This window comes from Hevea brasiliensis, chromosome 10 (assembly GCF_030052815.1).
Source record: "Hevea brasiliensis isolate MT/VB/25A 57/8 chromosome 10, ASM3005281v1, whole genome shotgun sequence".
Classification (NCBI taxonomy): Eukaryota; Viridiplantae; Streptophyta; class Magnoliopsida; order Malpighiales; family Euphorbiaceae; genus Hevea; species Hevea brasiliensis.
This window is the reverse complement of record NC_079502.1, coordinates 5,840,633-5,857,999: the sequence shown is the minus strand read 5'-3', so window position 1 is coordinate 5,857,999 and position 17,367 is coordinate 5,840,633. Positions and strand designations below refer to the sequence as shown.

The window sequence follows — 17,367 nt, the reverse complement described above, 5'->3', positions numbered from 1 at the left end:
ATATATATATATATATATATATATTAATTAACTCCTCTTAATTACTCATTAATGATCTCTGTTGTTTTCCGACAAGATATTAACCCACCAAAATAATTACCGTCGTTTTGCTTTGTGCTTTCCATGTTCCCTCGAGGTGTAAATATTAATCATGTAACGTCCGAATATGAACCGTTATCTCCACATGTGTATCCAGGTACAGTGAGTTTACTTGAGCATGTTGTGCAAGTTTCCTGCCCGAAATTGAGAGGGCATTTTTGACTTTGTGTTGACAGTAACACATGTACATGCCAGATCACACCTATTTAATTTTTTTCTTTTAAATATAAATACGCACATAAAAATATAAGACTTATCATATTAATACTCACATTTAAATAATTACTGATTGAATAGAGTCTTAATAAAATTTATAAATTCTTATACACACACATTCATAATCGATATAGAATCCCAAAAGCTTAGCCTCACTGAGCACCCTCAATAGGCACGTTCACTAACTCGCAGATCTCAATAATTGAGCCATACCGAGAACTCGCCTCATCCCTCAGATTTTAGCTTTTCTTTTAAAGACACGCATATACGGAAATATAAGACTTACTGTACCAGCACCTACATTCAGGCAGTTGTTGATTGAATGAAGTATTGACAAGGCTTATAAATCTATGCACACACACATCTACAATCGATGTGAGAGTCTGACAGCTCACACCTATTTAATTCAATATTAAAATAATTAATTTTTAACGTACGGCTAATAATTAAAAAATTAATTATTAAAATTTTAATTATTATAATTTAAAATTATTTAAATAATAATTTACTTATTATTGGTAATTTATATTTTATTTTTAATTAATAAAATATCTTTTCTTTCGTATTTTTGGTGAGGTCCGCTATATTGAATGGCTGGCTAAGAATATATAATATAAAATTATAGGGGGGGTGACCCCAATCCAGTCATTATCTAGACATCAACTGTATAACATCCTAATTATTATCATCAGATGATACATGTTGTGACAAATACACTTTTGTTCATATTTCCATTATTATTGCCTTTCTAGTACTACCCATCCAAAAATTTTATATAAAAAAAAAATTAAAATTAAAATTAATTAGCTGGGTAAGTTCCACAATATTATTAAGTATTGATATACATATATATATATGGGACCTACTTTCTTTGATCATTAGTGGACCCCACAACAATCAAAGTGGCCCACCTATCTTAAATCAATCCAAAATTATTCTTCTGTGGTCTAAAATTGATGGGATAGGAGAGGGGCTGCTATGTGAGAGTTCATGATTGATTAAAAACATTCAATTTTATTTTTCTTTTAATTTATTTTTTCCAGCTTTTTATTTGATTATTTGTTTTTCTTTGAGCAGTCCATGGATCAATCACAATGGATCACGTGCTTGGGACATTTTGTGCTTGGCAATTTTGTTAAAGACATGGCCCCTCTGATGGAATGATCCAACCAATCAATTATTAAATTCATTGATATAATATATGATTAAACATGATCATAATATTTAATCACAACTTTCAATTTTAATTAATATTCCTTAAAACCCATCAAACAATTAAGATATTTAATTCTCCTCCTAATTTCTTATTTCCATCCAATTTATCCTCAAGGACAAGGGTCAATAATAATAATAACAATAATAATAATAATAGAGTGATGAACCAAAATAATCCATAGAAGAATATACACATATAGGATTGATATGATTGCTTGATGAATTATTTGTTTCAATATAGGCAACGTGTAAGGCGCGTGAATTAATATGTAAAATTAATAATTCTATAATATTGTAATTAAGTTAATAATTATTATCATTAATATAAGTGAAAAAAAATTAATTTTTATATTATAAATAAAAAGAGGTATTTTGGAAGGTTTCTCTAATAATGTATGGATTTTTGTCCATATATATATATATATATATAATCAAATATATTGCTTTAAATTTCACAAAGATTTCTTGTAACTTTGGTTTTTCTTGATAACTAAATACACAAGCATGGACCCTTTCTAGAATATTGTAAGAAAATTCTAACCAGCCAATCCCAGTTTCTCATCCATCTTATTAACTACTATATATGTTCATCATACCAACCCTTTCTTCTCCATATTTTATTTCAAATCCCTAGCCTTTCATTTCCATTCTCTAACTATATATTTTGGCTTTCGAAGACACTTTATATGCTTTCTTGAACCCTTTTCTTGTTTTGCCTTCCAAAACACACAGACAACAACAGCAAAAGAAGAGAATTTAAATGGGGCTACGTGACATTGGAGCAACTCTGCCTCCTGGGTTTAGGTTCTGTCCCAGTGATGAGGAACTGGTCTGCCATTATCTTTACAAAAAGATCACAAATGAAGAGGTTTTGAAGGGTACTTTGGTTGAAATTGACTTGCATACATGTGAGCCATGGCAGCTTCCTGGTAGGCTTTCCGCTTTCTGATCAGCCTCCCCATTAATGATTTTCTTTAGTTTTCTTCTTCCGATTTCATCACACACTCTCAACTTGATTCTTTATTGATGAAAGTTCTTTTCTTGCTGTTTACAAAACAAAACTTAACAAGGAAAAAAAAATTGTTCTTAGTCTCCGTACGAGGCAAAACAGACAGACATGAGTTAACAGTCAAGCAGTTGTTAAAAAAAAAAAGGGAAGAAAGGGGAACAACATGACACATAGATTTTCCATATTTGACAGAGAATATATATTTATATATATGTATATGAATGGTATTGCCTGCCTTTTTCTTCCTCATGTTTCCAGTTCTTTTCCTTTCTCGTAAATTCCAAGAAAATAAATTAAGCTCAAGAAAATCATTCCATGGCTAATTATAACTCACGTCAGTCCTAGCAAAGTCTTTGGTTTCTTGTTTCCTGAGTTATATCATGTCTTCTCAGCTATCGAACATTCTTATCTTTTGCTTATTCTTTAGATAAGCTTGATATTATTATCAAATATATACATGTATATGTGCATATCTAGCTATCTTTCTTTTATTTAATTTTCCCTGTTATTGTTTGCCCTTTAATCTGTTCATGATGAGGATATTTCTGTCTTCTTTGGAAGCCAAAATTCAAGAAAAGAATGATTTTTCCCTCTCATTATTCTTATACCAGTACAAGACTTACTACATACACACACCACCTTTCCTGGGATGCTTATCGTCTCTGTAGCAAGAATTGCTTCCATGCTAAGTCTTATATGCCCAAAACCGCGTATTCTCCATTATCAATACAGTGCTTCAATTCCTTCTTTCTTTTTCTAATTTTTTTTTATTCAGTTAGTCTAATTAGAACTCAAATTCAAAACCACACAATTAAATATCATTAAGCTATGAATTTCAACAACTGTAGATGCATGCAATTACCTTGCTGGTCTCCATAATTGTTTTTTTTTTCCCCTTTTTAAATAGCTAGTACTTTAAAAAATAATTAAAAAAATTCATTTCATGGAATGTAAATTCACCAATTTGTAAAGATTACAAAGATCAATAACCACGCACGGCTAAGTTGAAATATATGGTCTTCAGGAAAAAGAAAACTTCGTTTTCGCAACAATTTCCCTCATTTTTTCTTCTTCCTTTGACTTCTATTAATCTTTCATTTTCTTCTGATTAATTTCTTAATAAGGTGAATTAAAATTTATATCATAAAAAAGTATAACATACGCTTTATAAAATATTTTTCATACCGTATAAGAAAAGTAAGTTTTACTTATATTTAAATATATACATTCAATCAATTAATAAATGTTATTCCAGTTAAAATTGAGATTAGTCTCACGCATAAATTTATAATTATGATGGTAATTTTTTATGGGGATGTTAACATCTACACAAGAGTCAAACAATGGGGCCAATGCATGCTTGCCAGCCAATTCTACCCTACTACTACTAGCCAATTATCTAACTTAATTACAAAACAAAATATTACATGGTTAATTACAATTATAATTGATTTTCACAAAGCAATAATTACTCTAATTAAAATTTAATTTGATTTATATATTTTCTTACAAATTCTTTTCTTTCTTTAATTTTCTTAATTTTCCCTGGTTTTATAACAATGAATACTGATCCCTTATAATTCGTTTCTTTAATTTGATTTATATTATATTAAATTCATACATATAATAATATTCACATGATATTTTTCTTTAATTTAGTAAAAATTATCATGAAAATTAAAAATAATATATTGATTTGAATTCACTGCAACCATTCCTTTATTTCCAAGCAATGTTCATGAAAGCTTTGTTTCATCTACTCGTAAACTTACCCTTTTGCTTGTTTTATTTATTTATTTTAATTGGAAATTTTAGAGGTGGCAAAGCTCAATGCGAACGAGTGGTACTTCTTCAGCTTCAGAGACCGGAAGTATGCGACCGGTTTCCGAACCAATCGTGCTACGACATCTGGATACTGGAAGGCTACAGGGAAAGATCGCACGATTGTGGACCCAACGACTCGTGAGATTGTAGGGATGAGAAAGACCTTAGTGTTCTACAGGAACAGAGCTCCCAATGGAATCAAGACTGGTTGGATCATGCACGAATTTCGTCTTGAGACCCCGCATATGCCTCCAAAGGTGACTTAATTATTCCAAACTGTATATTCTTTAATTTCTACTGTCAATACTATCAATATTCATGCTTATAACCAATACCCTTTAGTTCAAATAATGTTAAAATTATTTTCTTTTGCAAAAAAATAATCATTTTCAGTGACTATCATAGCTTGTGACTATCATGCAAGGCAGTTGTCCCTTCTTGTCTCACATATGTATCAGAAAATAGAATACCTACAATTTTCAGTGGTTTCTTCTTAATTTGGCAAGCTTCTACATTGAAATTAACACTAATTTAATTCCCCCCATACTGTTATTACACAGGAGGATTGGGTTTTGTGTAGAGTATTCCACAAAAGCAAGGGAGAAAACAGCAGCAAATTTGATCAACAATTCATGTTTGAGACCACAGCTAGTCATAATAATAGCATCAATAATGGTCCATTGAGTAATTTAGGAGCTTCTCCTCTAACTGATCAGCACCAGGGTCTGCCTTGTGGGTATCATCATCAGCAAATCACCTCATTATCATCATCATCAACAACCCCAACCCATCAAATAAGTTATGACAAAAGCTCTCTGCTAAACCTTCTTCAGCTTTCCCAGGAAAGGATCACCAACCCTTTGACAACGACGACTACTACCACTGATCTCAGCTCCAAAGGGGATGATGATTATGAATTCGTCTGGGAGGACATGAACTTGGAAGAAACTAGCCTGGTAGATGGAGGAGCTTCAAGCTTGGAGAACATGAGATTTGAAATCGGTAACAGCATGGTTTTCCTATGAAATACTAATTAATTATGTATTTACTTAATTAAAAAGAGGAAAAATATAGATATATATAAATATCCATTTGTTGATTTATAATGTATTTGTGGTGTTTGGATTTGAGGAACAATTCAAGGTTTGATTGGATCAAATGTTGTTAATTAGGAATTAATTAAGATTGTATTAGTAGTTCTTCTCTATATTATTTATGGTTAATTAGGGTTTATTTATTTTTTGTATACAATATTTGGTATCTGTACAAAATTATATTAGTATAATATCAACCATTAATCATATGCTATTCTTTATTTGCTCAAGCCAATCCTTTATTTGGATTCCCTAAATCACATAACATTAGGTTTGCTTTTGGTTAAGATTCTCTACTCTAGATATTGCTATCCTAATGTATTGCTACAGTCTAAAGATACTCTGCAAGACAATTATGCTCTTCCTCCAAAAAATAAAAATAAAGAAATAAAGAAAGAATTATGCTCCCACCCATAAACATAATTCTAAAGTATTTCCTCTACCCATTATTTTATTTTTCATTTCAATCTTTGGCATTAAAATGTCACTTGCTTCACAAATGGGTTTTAATTCAATGATAATAAAATTATTTTTAAAATTAATTATAGAAAAAATTATCAACTACTTTATAAATTGGAAATAATTTAGAATATAATAATAACCTAATATAATAACTAATAGGTTAAACAATTGGAGATATCAAACTCCCTTTTTTAGAATAAGTAGATAAAGATACTAAAATTCGATACTTTTCTCATTTTCCATATTTTATAAGTAAAGGAAAACCAATCCAATTAGCAAAGATATTTACCAAAAGGACAACTAATTAAATGTGGAAAAGCTTTAGAGCTATTGTTTAAATTATCTTTCTTTTGATATAGCTATAAGAAGTATATATATATATATATATATATATATATATATATATATATAGTTTTTTTTTTGTTCCTGCCATTAAATTTTTCTTATTATTATTATTTATAAAAAAAAGGCAATCATTCAGAAAGAAAAATTAGATTATGCTTTGTTCTTGAATCTCCACCGCTCCCTTCATTTTTTTAATAATCTTTATTTTCTGTCTCAGTTTGCTTCTGCCTTGTTCATAAAGGCATCAAACTCTCCATCGTTGGTTTCTTTACTTGAGCTTCTTTTCTTTTTCCTCATCTTTCTGACTTTTGTTTGAGAATTGAGATAGGCATAAATCTGTTTTTCAACTCTCATTTTTAAATATTTCCCTATTTCTCTCAAGAGATGGCACCAATTGTTAATTAGGATTGTCATTATTTTATATAGGATGTATTTATCTATTATCTTCTAAATTAGATTAATTTTATATTTTTAATATATTTTCAATGCAAATGTCTATAGAATTTGAATTGGTATAAATTAATTAGTTAGTGTTAATTGAGGATATAAAATTATTATTGTGACACTTATTTATAAATTTAAATTATTTGTAAATTTAAATTTTAAATTGAATGATTTTTTGATATAATATTAGAGTTTTAATTACCAATGGTACTTTCAATTTCTCAAATTCTGAAATACTAAGAGATAAGAAATAATTACCCCCAATTCCTAAAACCAATAATTTCTGCGCTTGTCTCTTATTTATTTATACTAAAAATTAAAATTAATTTTAGGGTAATGACTAATTTAATTATTTTTTTATAGATAATATTTATTTTTATTAATTAAATTACTCTTTCTATTTATTTTTATTTGTCTTATTTAAGTTTTTTTTTTAGTGTGTTTATGGAGAGTTCGAGTTCATACAAGGATGAGTGTATTTACTGATATATTAAATTTTTACATATAGATTTGTATACTTTATCTATCAACTTTAATTAATTCTGCACATATCTCAATATAAATATTTAATTTAATAGTAATTAAACTTTTTTTCATATAAATTCGAACATATATTAGATGCATCCATTTTTTTATCTAAAATTATTTATTACATTTAAAAAAATAATGAAAATTAACTATTTTTTTTACTAATTTTACTCTTTATCTCCATTAAATATAATAAATATTCATATAAAGAGTAATTAAATGAAATAAAATATAATTTGGTTGATTATTAGCATATATTTTTCTAAAAATAAGATTATTTAATATTTTTTAATTATCATATATAATCTAAATGTGACATATAAATATAAATATATATATATATATATATATATATAATAATTTGCAAATTTATTTATTTTTTATAAGTGCCTTTAATAGCTTCCATTTAACTAAGTGAACTAATAATATAAAAATAAAAATGGAGAAATCATTACGCAATACCATGACCTTATTTTTCTCGTGCATATTACAATCTTATTTAATATTGTTTATGGTTTCCATCGATGGCCTAAATAAATCATTTATATAATAATTTTCGAAATTTTTTTCTTTCCTCTTTCTTCTTTGATAATTGACTTAATTTCTTCTCTGACTTTTTAACAAACATTATTTTTAAAATTTTTTTGGGATAAGCTTCTAATTAGTAAGAATAATTTTTTAAAAAAATCAAATTAATATTGATAAATTTAAATTCTGACAATTTGATTTTTATCATATTATTTTTTATTTTAAAAAAAAGTTTAAATAAGAGTACACTCCTCAATCTATATCAGAGAATGCCATCAATTTCACTGAAAAATTATAATAAAATTTACAGATCATTCATAAAAAAAAATAATTAATAAAATTTAATTAATATTTTTATTAAATTGAGAATTCGAATATTACTAATTAAATCGATCATTGTTGGCTATCAAAATTATTACTGAATTTATTTTTTAAATATATATATATTTTTTTTAAATTAAAAAGTTTTTCACCTATGATTGTTGGTTTTTGTCTTCGGGACACATAATTAATAATATGGTGTGCGGCTTTTGCTTTCAAGACCGATATTGCGTGCTTGGTTTATTGTGTCTTCTTCTGTTTGTCATTGCCTCCGTTTTTTAAGGTCTTTAACAAAGACTTTTTATAAAATAAATCAATAATTATTAGCTAAATTGCATTTATAATATTACTTTTTAAACATAAAGTATATTAAAAAAACATAAATTTATTGAAAATAATAATAAATAAGAATAAAATTGAAAATATTAATATTTTCTTAATTTTTTAAAATAATAAATAAAATGGGATACGGAAATGAATTGTAATTTCTAATTTCATATAAATGAAATATGTATTTATGTTTGTTTTGTAGAAAATATTTTTTTTATTTCTAGCATTTGAGGTATTAAAAAAATTAGTCATAAAAAATATTTTGAATTATTTTTAAGAAAAATAATTTTTTAAAATATATATATTTTTTATTTTTAGAACAGAAAGTCATTTTTTTTTTACTTTCACAGTCTTCTTATTAAAATGTAAAATATTTTTTATATATAAGTTATTTTTATAAAAAAAAAAATAGAGCCTTATTATTTTAATTTTTGTTCTTTGTGTACGGATCTTCGAAGAATGAATTTTTTCTTATTGATTAAATTTGATGATTACAAGAATACATACACACATAATCTGTATATCAATAATGATGATAAGAATAAAAATTATCTATTCTCAACACTCCCAACAAGATAATAGGTGGATGCGGCAGCAGGCAAAGCTTGACATCGTCACGCAACACATCAAACTTACAGACTGACAATTACTCGTTAAATCTTCTGTGGATATGAACTTTGACTAATTGCTCTGTATAATAGTCAAGCTCGATGTGTTTTGTATATGAACATGAAAAATAGTATTGCTTGTTAAATAAATCGCTTCTAAGGTTGCCAGTGTGGAAGAGTGGAAACCTTGCTCACAAAGCAAAGAGTGAATAGCATCAAGTCTTGTTTGAAGAGGCTCCAGGATATGAATGCTTTGCCAAGGCAAATAGCATAGCGCAGCCATTGATAAACCATCTTTCATCCTTTACTAACTCTACACTTTCTTCTGCTACAACCAAACATACCCTTTGAGTTCTTCACTCGCACGATTAGGAAAACATTTTTCAATTTGGCATGAATGAGAAATTAGAATTGGTTGAATAGTATTATTATGAGAAAAGCTTCGCTGCTTTTATGGGACCCTCAACCCAATTTTCTCATGTAAAGGTGGCATTCGTTTGGGTAGATGAGGCAACTTTGCAAGAAAGAATCTTTAGATGATGGGATCCACTGATTGGGATGGTAATAGCATTGCTTGAAATTAGGCATCGAAAATCTCCCACGGATGCCAAAATGCTGCCCACCATAGAAACAATGACACATATCACATCCATATTCATTTGACAATAATTGTGCAATAGAAGTACAGAAGATCCCCACATTGGGGTAAATTCAAGTTCCAATAGCCAGAAAGAATTAAACTAAGAAAAAAATTTACAACAGTAACGAAAATGGAGAAGCAAAAAGAAAAAAAAAGTTACAGATCAAAGACCAGCAGAAACTAATCCATGCAGGGTAACAATGCCAATCACGATATTTTGATGATTGATCACAGGCAAAAATTGCACAGGGGACGGTGGTGATTCCATCTTCTTCATGGCTTCCACAGCCATTGCATCTGGACCAATTGTTCTTGGGTTCCTGAAACAGCAAAATATGTGCTAAGAATTGTGTCAAGTTACCACAAACCCCCTTCCTCCTTATCTCTCTCCTTCTCCCTAAGCTCTATCATAATTTGCCACCTTGGCAGAGAGATAAAGAAATGTAACCTTAAAAGCATTTTCATATGTACACTAAACGTTTCTTGGGCCATAGCATTAGCATATGACTTCGCTTGCCAGGCACCTTCCAGCCCTAGGACTAATTGTCCCAGAAAAATACTCTTGAAAAAGTGACCATAAATGCATATGTTCTTTATTTTACCTGTTGCACATCTCCCCCACTGTGAGCTTAAAGATGCCTTCCCCACTAGCCTTGAGTGTGCGCCTAAGATCACCATCTGTGAAAGTTCCAATCAGGTGATATTCTTCATCAATAACAAGCAGGCAACCACAACCTTTACTTGTTAGCTCAACTAGCTGATCCATTATCAAATCTCCTTCCCTGCAGACTGGAAGCTCATCTTGCTTCTTCATAACATCTTTTACCTGCATATATACAATTACTCGGCAACTTAAGATTTCCTGAGCTCTATATTCTAAACATGCAAACACAATAACTATGGAGTTTCAAGCAGCAATTTCAAAATACAGCATGATAACATAGGGGAAAAAACACCAGTAAGGCAGAAGTGTGGTTTCTCAATACTGACTTACAGCAAACAAAAGAATGCTATATGGAGCTGTTGTACATAAGAATAGCTAGTTCAGAAAAGAAGGGAAGAAAAAGATTAAAACCAAAAAGCGAAAATTCATATAATATAGTTCTATAGAAAATCCTTCTGTGCGGTAACACATTGACCTGTATATGGTACGTGAAAATTTAAAGCAGCATGCTGGGAAATGAATTACATTCATAAGCCATGATTCAATCAAAGACCGACTTTAATTTCTCTTTAATGATGTTGCATTTCTCCATCAGCGACTGAGGTATTCAGTTATCCAATAAAAGAATTTCAGTATACCCACACCAAAAATGCAGCAAGGTTACCATCTCAACAATTGAAACCCTAACTAGCAACATGAATGCAATAGTAAGTCCACCAAAGCACTGCTAACTCAATCAACAATTTCAACGTCTTGTTATCTCCAAGCACACACACACACACCCCTTGTTCCGCATTATCGTGCACATGCATTGTGAATCTTAGCATTGCTAGACTAGAGATTAGATGAAATTGGCAACATGTATTCCTTTTATATTTCCAAACGTCAGGAGGTAAAAAGAATTGCAAGCAATTGCTCAAAAATTATAAAATCAATTCTGAGTAATTCTGCGCTGACATTGTCGAATTGAAGTCCACATCGAGGAAGAAGAATCAACTGACCTTAAAAATCAAGCTTTTTCCGATCCTCCCAGCAGGATGATTAGCAGCATACTCATCCTTAGTCAAATTCCTAGCACCCATAAGGGCAATCGCCACCGTATCCCCAAAAACCATCTGTATAGCAGTGGAAGTCACCGGAGCCAAATCAAAAGGACACAATTCCCTTTCCAAAGGCAAATGCACATTCATATCACAAACGGTAGCAAGTGCATTACATTCCACGGACGTGACAGACACAAGGAAAGCACCCTTAGCCTTAGCGCAAGGCACAAGGCGCAACAACTCCTCAGTATTACCAGATTTGCTGAAAAGCACGAGAATATCACGGGCGGCGAGGATACCAATATCACCGTGGAGGGCATCGAGAGGGGAGAGGAATCCAGCGGGAATGCCGAGGGAGATTAAGGTTTGGGAGATCTTATTAGCAACAAAACCAGACTTACCGACGCCGGAGAAGAAGATAGTGCCGGTGGAATTGAGGAGGGTTTGGGTGAAGGAAAGGGTCTGGGAGAGATCAAGGTTTTGGAAGAAGTAATTAAGGTGGTTTTGTTGGGATTTGAAGAGATTGAGGAGGGTATTTTCGTCAATCTTGGAATAGAAATTGGGAGACGGAGAGTCGAGAGACCCCATTTGTGGTATGAAACATGGAGTTGGATTCAGAGGCTGAGGGCATGTACGGAGACCTGGTAATGGGAGCGTTTTGTTTTTGAGTTATCCAATAAACGCGGGATGTCGGTGGCAGTTAGGGAGATTATTATGTGAATCCATACACAAACATCGTCATCAATAATTTTGTTTTTTATACTTAAAAAAAATTATATATATATATATATTACTATTTTTTAATTTAAATTTTATTTATTTCATAAAAAATATTTTTTTAAAAAATATTTATTTAAAATTTTTTTAATTAATTAATTTAAAGAAATCTAAAATGTTAAAAAATTTTGGGCTGGGTCCGTGTTCTTGGCATGACATGAGTACCCATGGGCTAAAGTATAGGCTGAAGAAAGTGGTTGCTCCATTAAAACATGTGTCATGTGGTTCAATGGCCAACCCAAGGAGTTATCATTTCTAGTAGGCCACAGAAACCATGGGGCTCCAATTTCAGGCCCAAGATCTAACCAGTTTACAAATCATTTGGACCGGTTAAAAGGGAAGCTTGTCCAAACCAATCTGGTTAGGGTAGTAAAACATAAACATCACTTTCATATAAATGTATAAAATAAAATATAAAAATTTCATAAAATTATAATTTTTCATGAAATAAAATAAAATAATATAATATAATATAATATTACTTTGTTTTAAATAATGTAATCATTATTAAACTAATTGAAGGGGCAAATTACTTTAATGTGCCTAAATATTAATTGATATTTATTTTAATAAAAATAAATTCTGATTGTATATTGGTTATTTGATAGACATATCAAATTAAGTCTTAAATATATATATAGGCTAATCTTCTCTCTACCCCTATAAGGTTACACACGTTAGTATGAGATATTAGATATTAGTGTCATCTCGAGAAGGCTAATTTATTAAATCAAAGCATTTCTTTTAATTGTTGGCATTGGTTAATTAATGACACACCATAAAATAAACGAGTCTTTAATAGGGTGATATGCATACACTTCGCATAAGAAATCGGAAAAGTTCTCGATATGGAAGCGGAGGATATAGAAGAACCCCTATCCCTACTAAAGAGGTTGTTTACCCTAAATACCATTAGAGGCGGTCATATTGTGGTCATAATTTGCGAAAAAGAGTCAAATCATACCGACTTACCTAAATTTCAGAATTATGCATGTCGTACATGCACCCTAAGTCAAAAGATCTACAAAAACCAATGCTAAACCTAAAAAAATACAGCTAGAAATAGAGTGAAATCTAAATTCTAGGTCTCCGACATTTCGATCGGTTAAAAGGGGAGTTACCTATACTAACAAGTTAGCAAGTACACCTATCTCCTGCAAACAGGTCTGATAGGTGGCTACATCGGCTTAATTGACCATTCGCTATCATCATTAATTTAAGTACGTTAGGATTGTTAACTTCTTGAAGGTCACTTTATTCTACCCTAAAAAGAGTATTCTTGATTTAGACAGGCTCTTGCGGGACTTTATACATGTCGAGCAAACATTGGCTTTGTAGCTATATAAATACGAGTCATCCTCCAATAGGGGAATCAGATTTCACCTAGCCTCCGTTATGTCCCAATAGAATCCTCCTTAAAGAAAGCTACTCCAATATCAAGAGGAAGAAACGCAGACGTACTAAGCCATAGTTGTTCATTCATTCCTATTGACCCAAATCTCAAAAGACACGTGTCAACACCTCATAAACCCACTCTTTCATGATTATAAATTAAACCATTAGATTTTATGAGAATTTAATTTATTTAAGATTTATTAGTAGGGCAATAATTAAATATTATATTATGATTTACACTAACATATGGCTTGTAATGATTTATTAAGAATATTTGACATTTCCAACAACTTGTGGAGAACGCATGAAAATGATAATCACAACCCAAGATTTACGCAGTTTAGTAGCTACCCTTTTCTTCGAAAAAGAAAAATTTTCCAAGAAAACAGAGATAGAACGACAAAACACAAAAAAATGGGGTCCTCCCTTTCTCATCTCCCACGCTGAGAGGTCGTTATCGTGTAAATCTCAATCTTGACCAGACCCATAGAAAACGTTAAAGACACCCTTAACTGTTTCTGACCCTGAATCCTTCTATTTATTTCATCTACCACATCTATCTTACTACACCAAACAGTTGCAGTATACGCCTAGTTTTCGTACTTGACTGTTTCAAGCTTCTTCTATGAAAGATAAAGTATCGAAAAGATCCATTTGTCGTTCTGATAATGTTAGGGACCAGACACACCATAGCCAGTCGCCACCTCTGAAGGAAACTTTTTTCTCTTTTTCTTGAAAATATCTTTCAAGAAAATATGGTGGAAGTTAAACAGTACATATACTAGTAAATGCATATAGGTTGGCGAATCAATTGGATAGATTTCTGGGGTACAATTATGTTAGTGGGGTGATAGTGATACCATTTGAATCTGGATGAGAAGTACCTAACTCGTTTAGATTATGGACCACCCTTTTAAGGCTTTTGAAAAATTTTTCGTCTTTTGTCATAAAATTAAGGCTTTTCGTACTTTTAAATTTTATTTGTTTTGCGAGTTATCCATGTCTAATGCCAGACTCCCATGAAAGCATTTAAAAGAGGAAAAATTCTTATCTAAATCTTATTATTGTGAATTTAAAATGTAAATATATATTATTTATGTATTTAATAAATAGATTTCACTATATATTATGTGTCTTGAGTCTATAATGGACAAGTCTAAATAAAAAAAATCTTTAAAAAATTATCGTGAAGAGTCAAATAAGTTTAAAATCAAGTTTTTGATAAATAAAAATAGAACTTTTTTAATTAAGGATATATATATATATATATATATTATGAATTTTTTTGTCTATATAATAGTGTTAAATTGTGAATGATAAATTATTAGGTGCACATGCTCGTTGACTCACATAAAAGCTGTGAAGCCTTGAAGTAAGATAAATTCATTAAAACTGATTTTTTCCAATCAAGAAATTTCGGATTCAAGTTTCACTTAGTTGTTGCTTTCTATTTATAAACTATCTTAGTATTTACTCTGCAATACTCGTGAATATAATTTGGCTGGATCTTTGTTTAGAAAATAGAAATGAATGGTGTTAATTAAAATCTGTAAGTGTATCTTTAGCTAGGGTTTCTTGAGGGGAATTGTGATAAATTCAGGACAATACTCTGCAATTGCTAGGGTTCCTTTTTGAATCTTGCGTTTGGTACGATGCAAATCCCAGTTGTGAAGAGAACAAGTCAAGGAAGAGAACAAAGAACTGAAAATGATGAAACGAAATGGAGCTTTCAGAGAAAGTGTTAATTAGTAATTAGCTGAGAAGCCCTGGGCGCATGCATGGTGGTGTCATCAATTACCACATAGCATAAAATGTATAGTACAGTGAGAAAGATACATGAGATGAAGTACCACACCTGTTCATTAGTTACAATGGCAGGCCCCCATCTATATTCCCATAATACATAATATCCAGAAGCAGCCACAATCCATCGGCTTGTTGCACCATCTGTCAAATAACATGCATGACAAGGCCAAATGCGGAGGTCCCCCCTTATCCCTCCAAAAAAATGAAGCTTGTGGATTCAAATCTTGTTAATTTATTGGTCTCATAATTAGCAGCTCCAATCATTGTACCAAATAGTAATTGTGGTAATTAATTTCATCATCAGACCGAAACAATCGTTACTTTGGGAATTGGGATCAGTATTAGATGCGTAAATGAATATGTTAGACCCATTCACAGCTTGGATTTACCCAACTATAAAAGGTAATCCAATTCAAAAAGCATCTCAGACTTATAGGATACACAGTTTTATCCCTACTTTACAAAGAGACTATTGTGATGGCTCGAATTGGATATTTATATTATAAATGAAATAATTTTATCGTTATGCAGAATTCACCCCGTCCCACCATGTAATTTTAATATATTTTGTACAAATTTTTATGCCAATGAAAGAGTTAAATGTATTATCTCACATTTCCATTAAATGGAAAATGTATATATTACATCTATGCACCATTTTTTTTATTCAATGGAGGTCCAATGGACTGAACAACAATTTATAAGCTACACAACAGGAGAAGATAGCCATCTCCATTTCTCAGCGTAAAAGTAATAAATAGATGAGAAACTCGAATTCAAGACCTTCTCACTTTTTATACCTTAAAGATGAAAGAAGATTAGTCAAACTACTATTGATTAGCACATCATACACATCTGGAAACGCCACTCACACATTTATATTGAAAGAAAAAACTTAAAATAAGATCATAAAAAATAGATATATTATCTATTATTTCAACTGGTAGTAAATAAAATTTAGGATTTCAATCTTTGAAAATGTCTATTAATCGTTTATGGCTTAACCAACTTGTTATTGACAAAAAGATATATTCTTTTTAGTATTATAATGAGGAATTTATTTAATTAATGTAATGAAGAAAAAAATAATTCCAATGTACAATAAAAGGAATAATAATTTATAGTTTGATGAGAAATATTAGTTGAATTTCATAAAAAGAAGACAAATATGAAAATTTAGATATTAAATTCGAGGAAAAATATGATGTTTGTTGGAGAATGGTGTGGATTTTATAACCTTTTGTCATGAATCATTCATATTGAAAAGAACATAATTCTAACATGATATGAAAGGAACTTTGCCTTTGTTGACAAGCACCAATTAATAGCTAGCTATAGTGGAAGTGTGTAATGCACCTTTGAGAAAGCATTTTCAACTTTAGCACAAAAATACATTTAAATATTACTATAATAATAATAATAGAAGATGACAAAAATGTCCTCAACGTTTATCCCTTTGGTGAGCATCCCCTATTCTTTGGAATATGATTTTAGAATGTCATCCCTAGGATGGAAATCAACACCTAATATGGGACCAGAGCCATCCCCATATTAAGGGATGATAGTCATACTCATATTTGGAGAAAACTATTACCATTTAATGTGGGGAGTAGCCCTTGATATTGAGATTGGAGTCTCCCATTATATAAGGGATAATTATTATCTTTAGTTTATGAGAACGAATATTATCTTTTTCTTAAAAGAACTATTGTCATCTTTATATATTATATTATAAGGTAACAACTAGAGATTTAGATATCTCAAATTTAATATTAATTTAATACTTTAAACGTGAATATTGTTCCAAATGCTAATCAATACACGATAATTATTATAATAAATATAAAAGTGAAAGTTATATTAAAATTTATTTTAAATTATGATATAAGCTCAACTAAATTATGATATACGTAGACTCTAAGTTTAATAATAATGCACGAAGATAAATATTAAAATCAAAATCTTCGGCCATCACCTAAAATTAAGAAAATTTCAATCATTTTTAACAAATAGGGAGAA

The 17,367-nt window shown here is 30.3% G+C and overlaps 2 protein-coding genes across 2 annotated transcripts; one reads left to right on the top strand and one right to left on the bottom strand.

The window, feature by feature from the left end:
• The first annotated feature begins 2,007 nt into the window (after positions 1-2,007).
• LOC110648533 (NAC domain-containing protein 21/22) lies at positions 2,008-5,664 on the top strand. Its single transcript, XM_021802801.2, has 3 exons — positions 2,008-2,459; positions 4,355-4,620; positions 4,924-5,664. The coding sequence occupies exons 1-3, from the start codon at positions 2,291-2,293 to the stop codon at positions 5,386-5,388; spliced, it is 900 nt and encodes a 299-aa protein (XP_021658493.2). The 5' UTR covers positions 2,008-2,290; the 3' UTR covers positions 5,389-5,664.
• A 3,986-nt stretch (positions 5,665-9,650) lies between these two features.
• Positions 9,651-12,052, bottom strand: LOC110648532 (probable arabinose 5-phosphate isomerase). Its single transcript, XM_021802800.2, has 3 exons — positions 11,329-12,052; positions 10,266-10,489; positions 9,651-9,983 (listed from the first exon to the last, which is right to left on the bottom strand). The coding sequence occupies exons 1-3, from the start codon at positions 11,956-11,958 to the stop codon at positions 9,827-9,829; spliced, it is 1,011 nt and encodes a 336-aa protein (XP_021658492.2). The 5' UTR covers positions 11,959-12,052; the 3' UTR covers positions 9,651-9,826.
• Positions 12,053-17,367: the final 5,315 nt, after the last annotated feature.

What these genes read in the sequence shown, in the direction of transcription:
- LOC110648533 (XM_021802801.2), top strand. Translation starts at nt 2,291, where the DNA reads ATGGGGCTACGTGACATTGGAGCAACTCTGCCTCCTGGGTTTAGGTTC. An exon ending in TGAGCCATGGCAGCTTCCTG is followed by an intron (nt 2,460 to 4,354) that starts GTAGGCTTTCCG and finishes TGGAAATTTTAG; the next exon opens with AGGTGGCAAAGCTCAATGCG. An exon ending in CCCCGCATATGCCTCCAAAG is followed by an intron (nt 4,621 to 4,923) that starts GTGACTTAATTA and finishes GTTATTACACAG; the next exon opens with GAGGATTGGGTTTTGTGTAG.
- LOC110648532 (XM_021802800.2), bottom strand. Translation starts at nt 11,958, where the DNA reads ATGGGGTCTCTCGACTCTCCGTCTCCCAATTTCTATTCCAAGATTGAC. An exon ending in GAAAAAGCTTGATTTTTAAG is followed by an intron (nt 10,490 to 11,328) that starts GTCAGTTGATTC and finishes GTATATATGCAG; the next exon opens with GTAAAAGATGTTATGAAGAA. An exon ending in GTGGGGGAGATGTGCAACAG is followed by an intron (nt 9,984 to 10,265) that starts GTAAAATAAAGA and finishes TTGCTGTTTCAG; the next exon opens with GAACCCAAGAACAATTGGTC.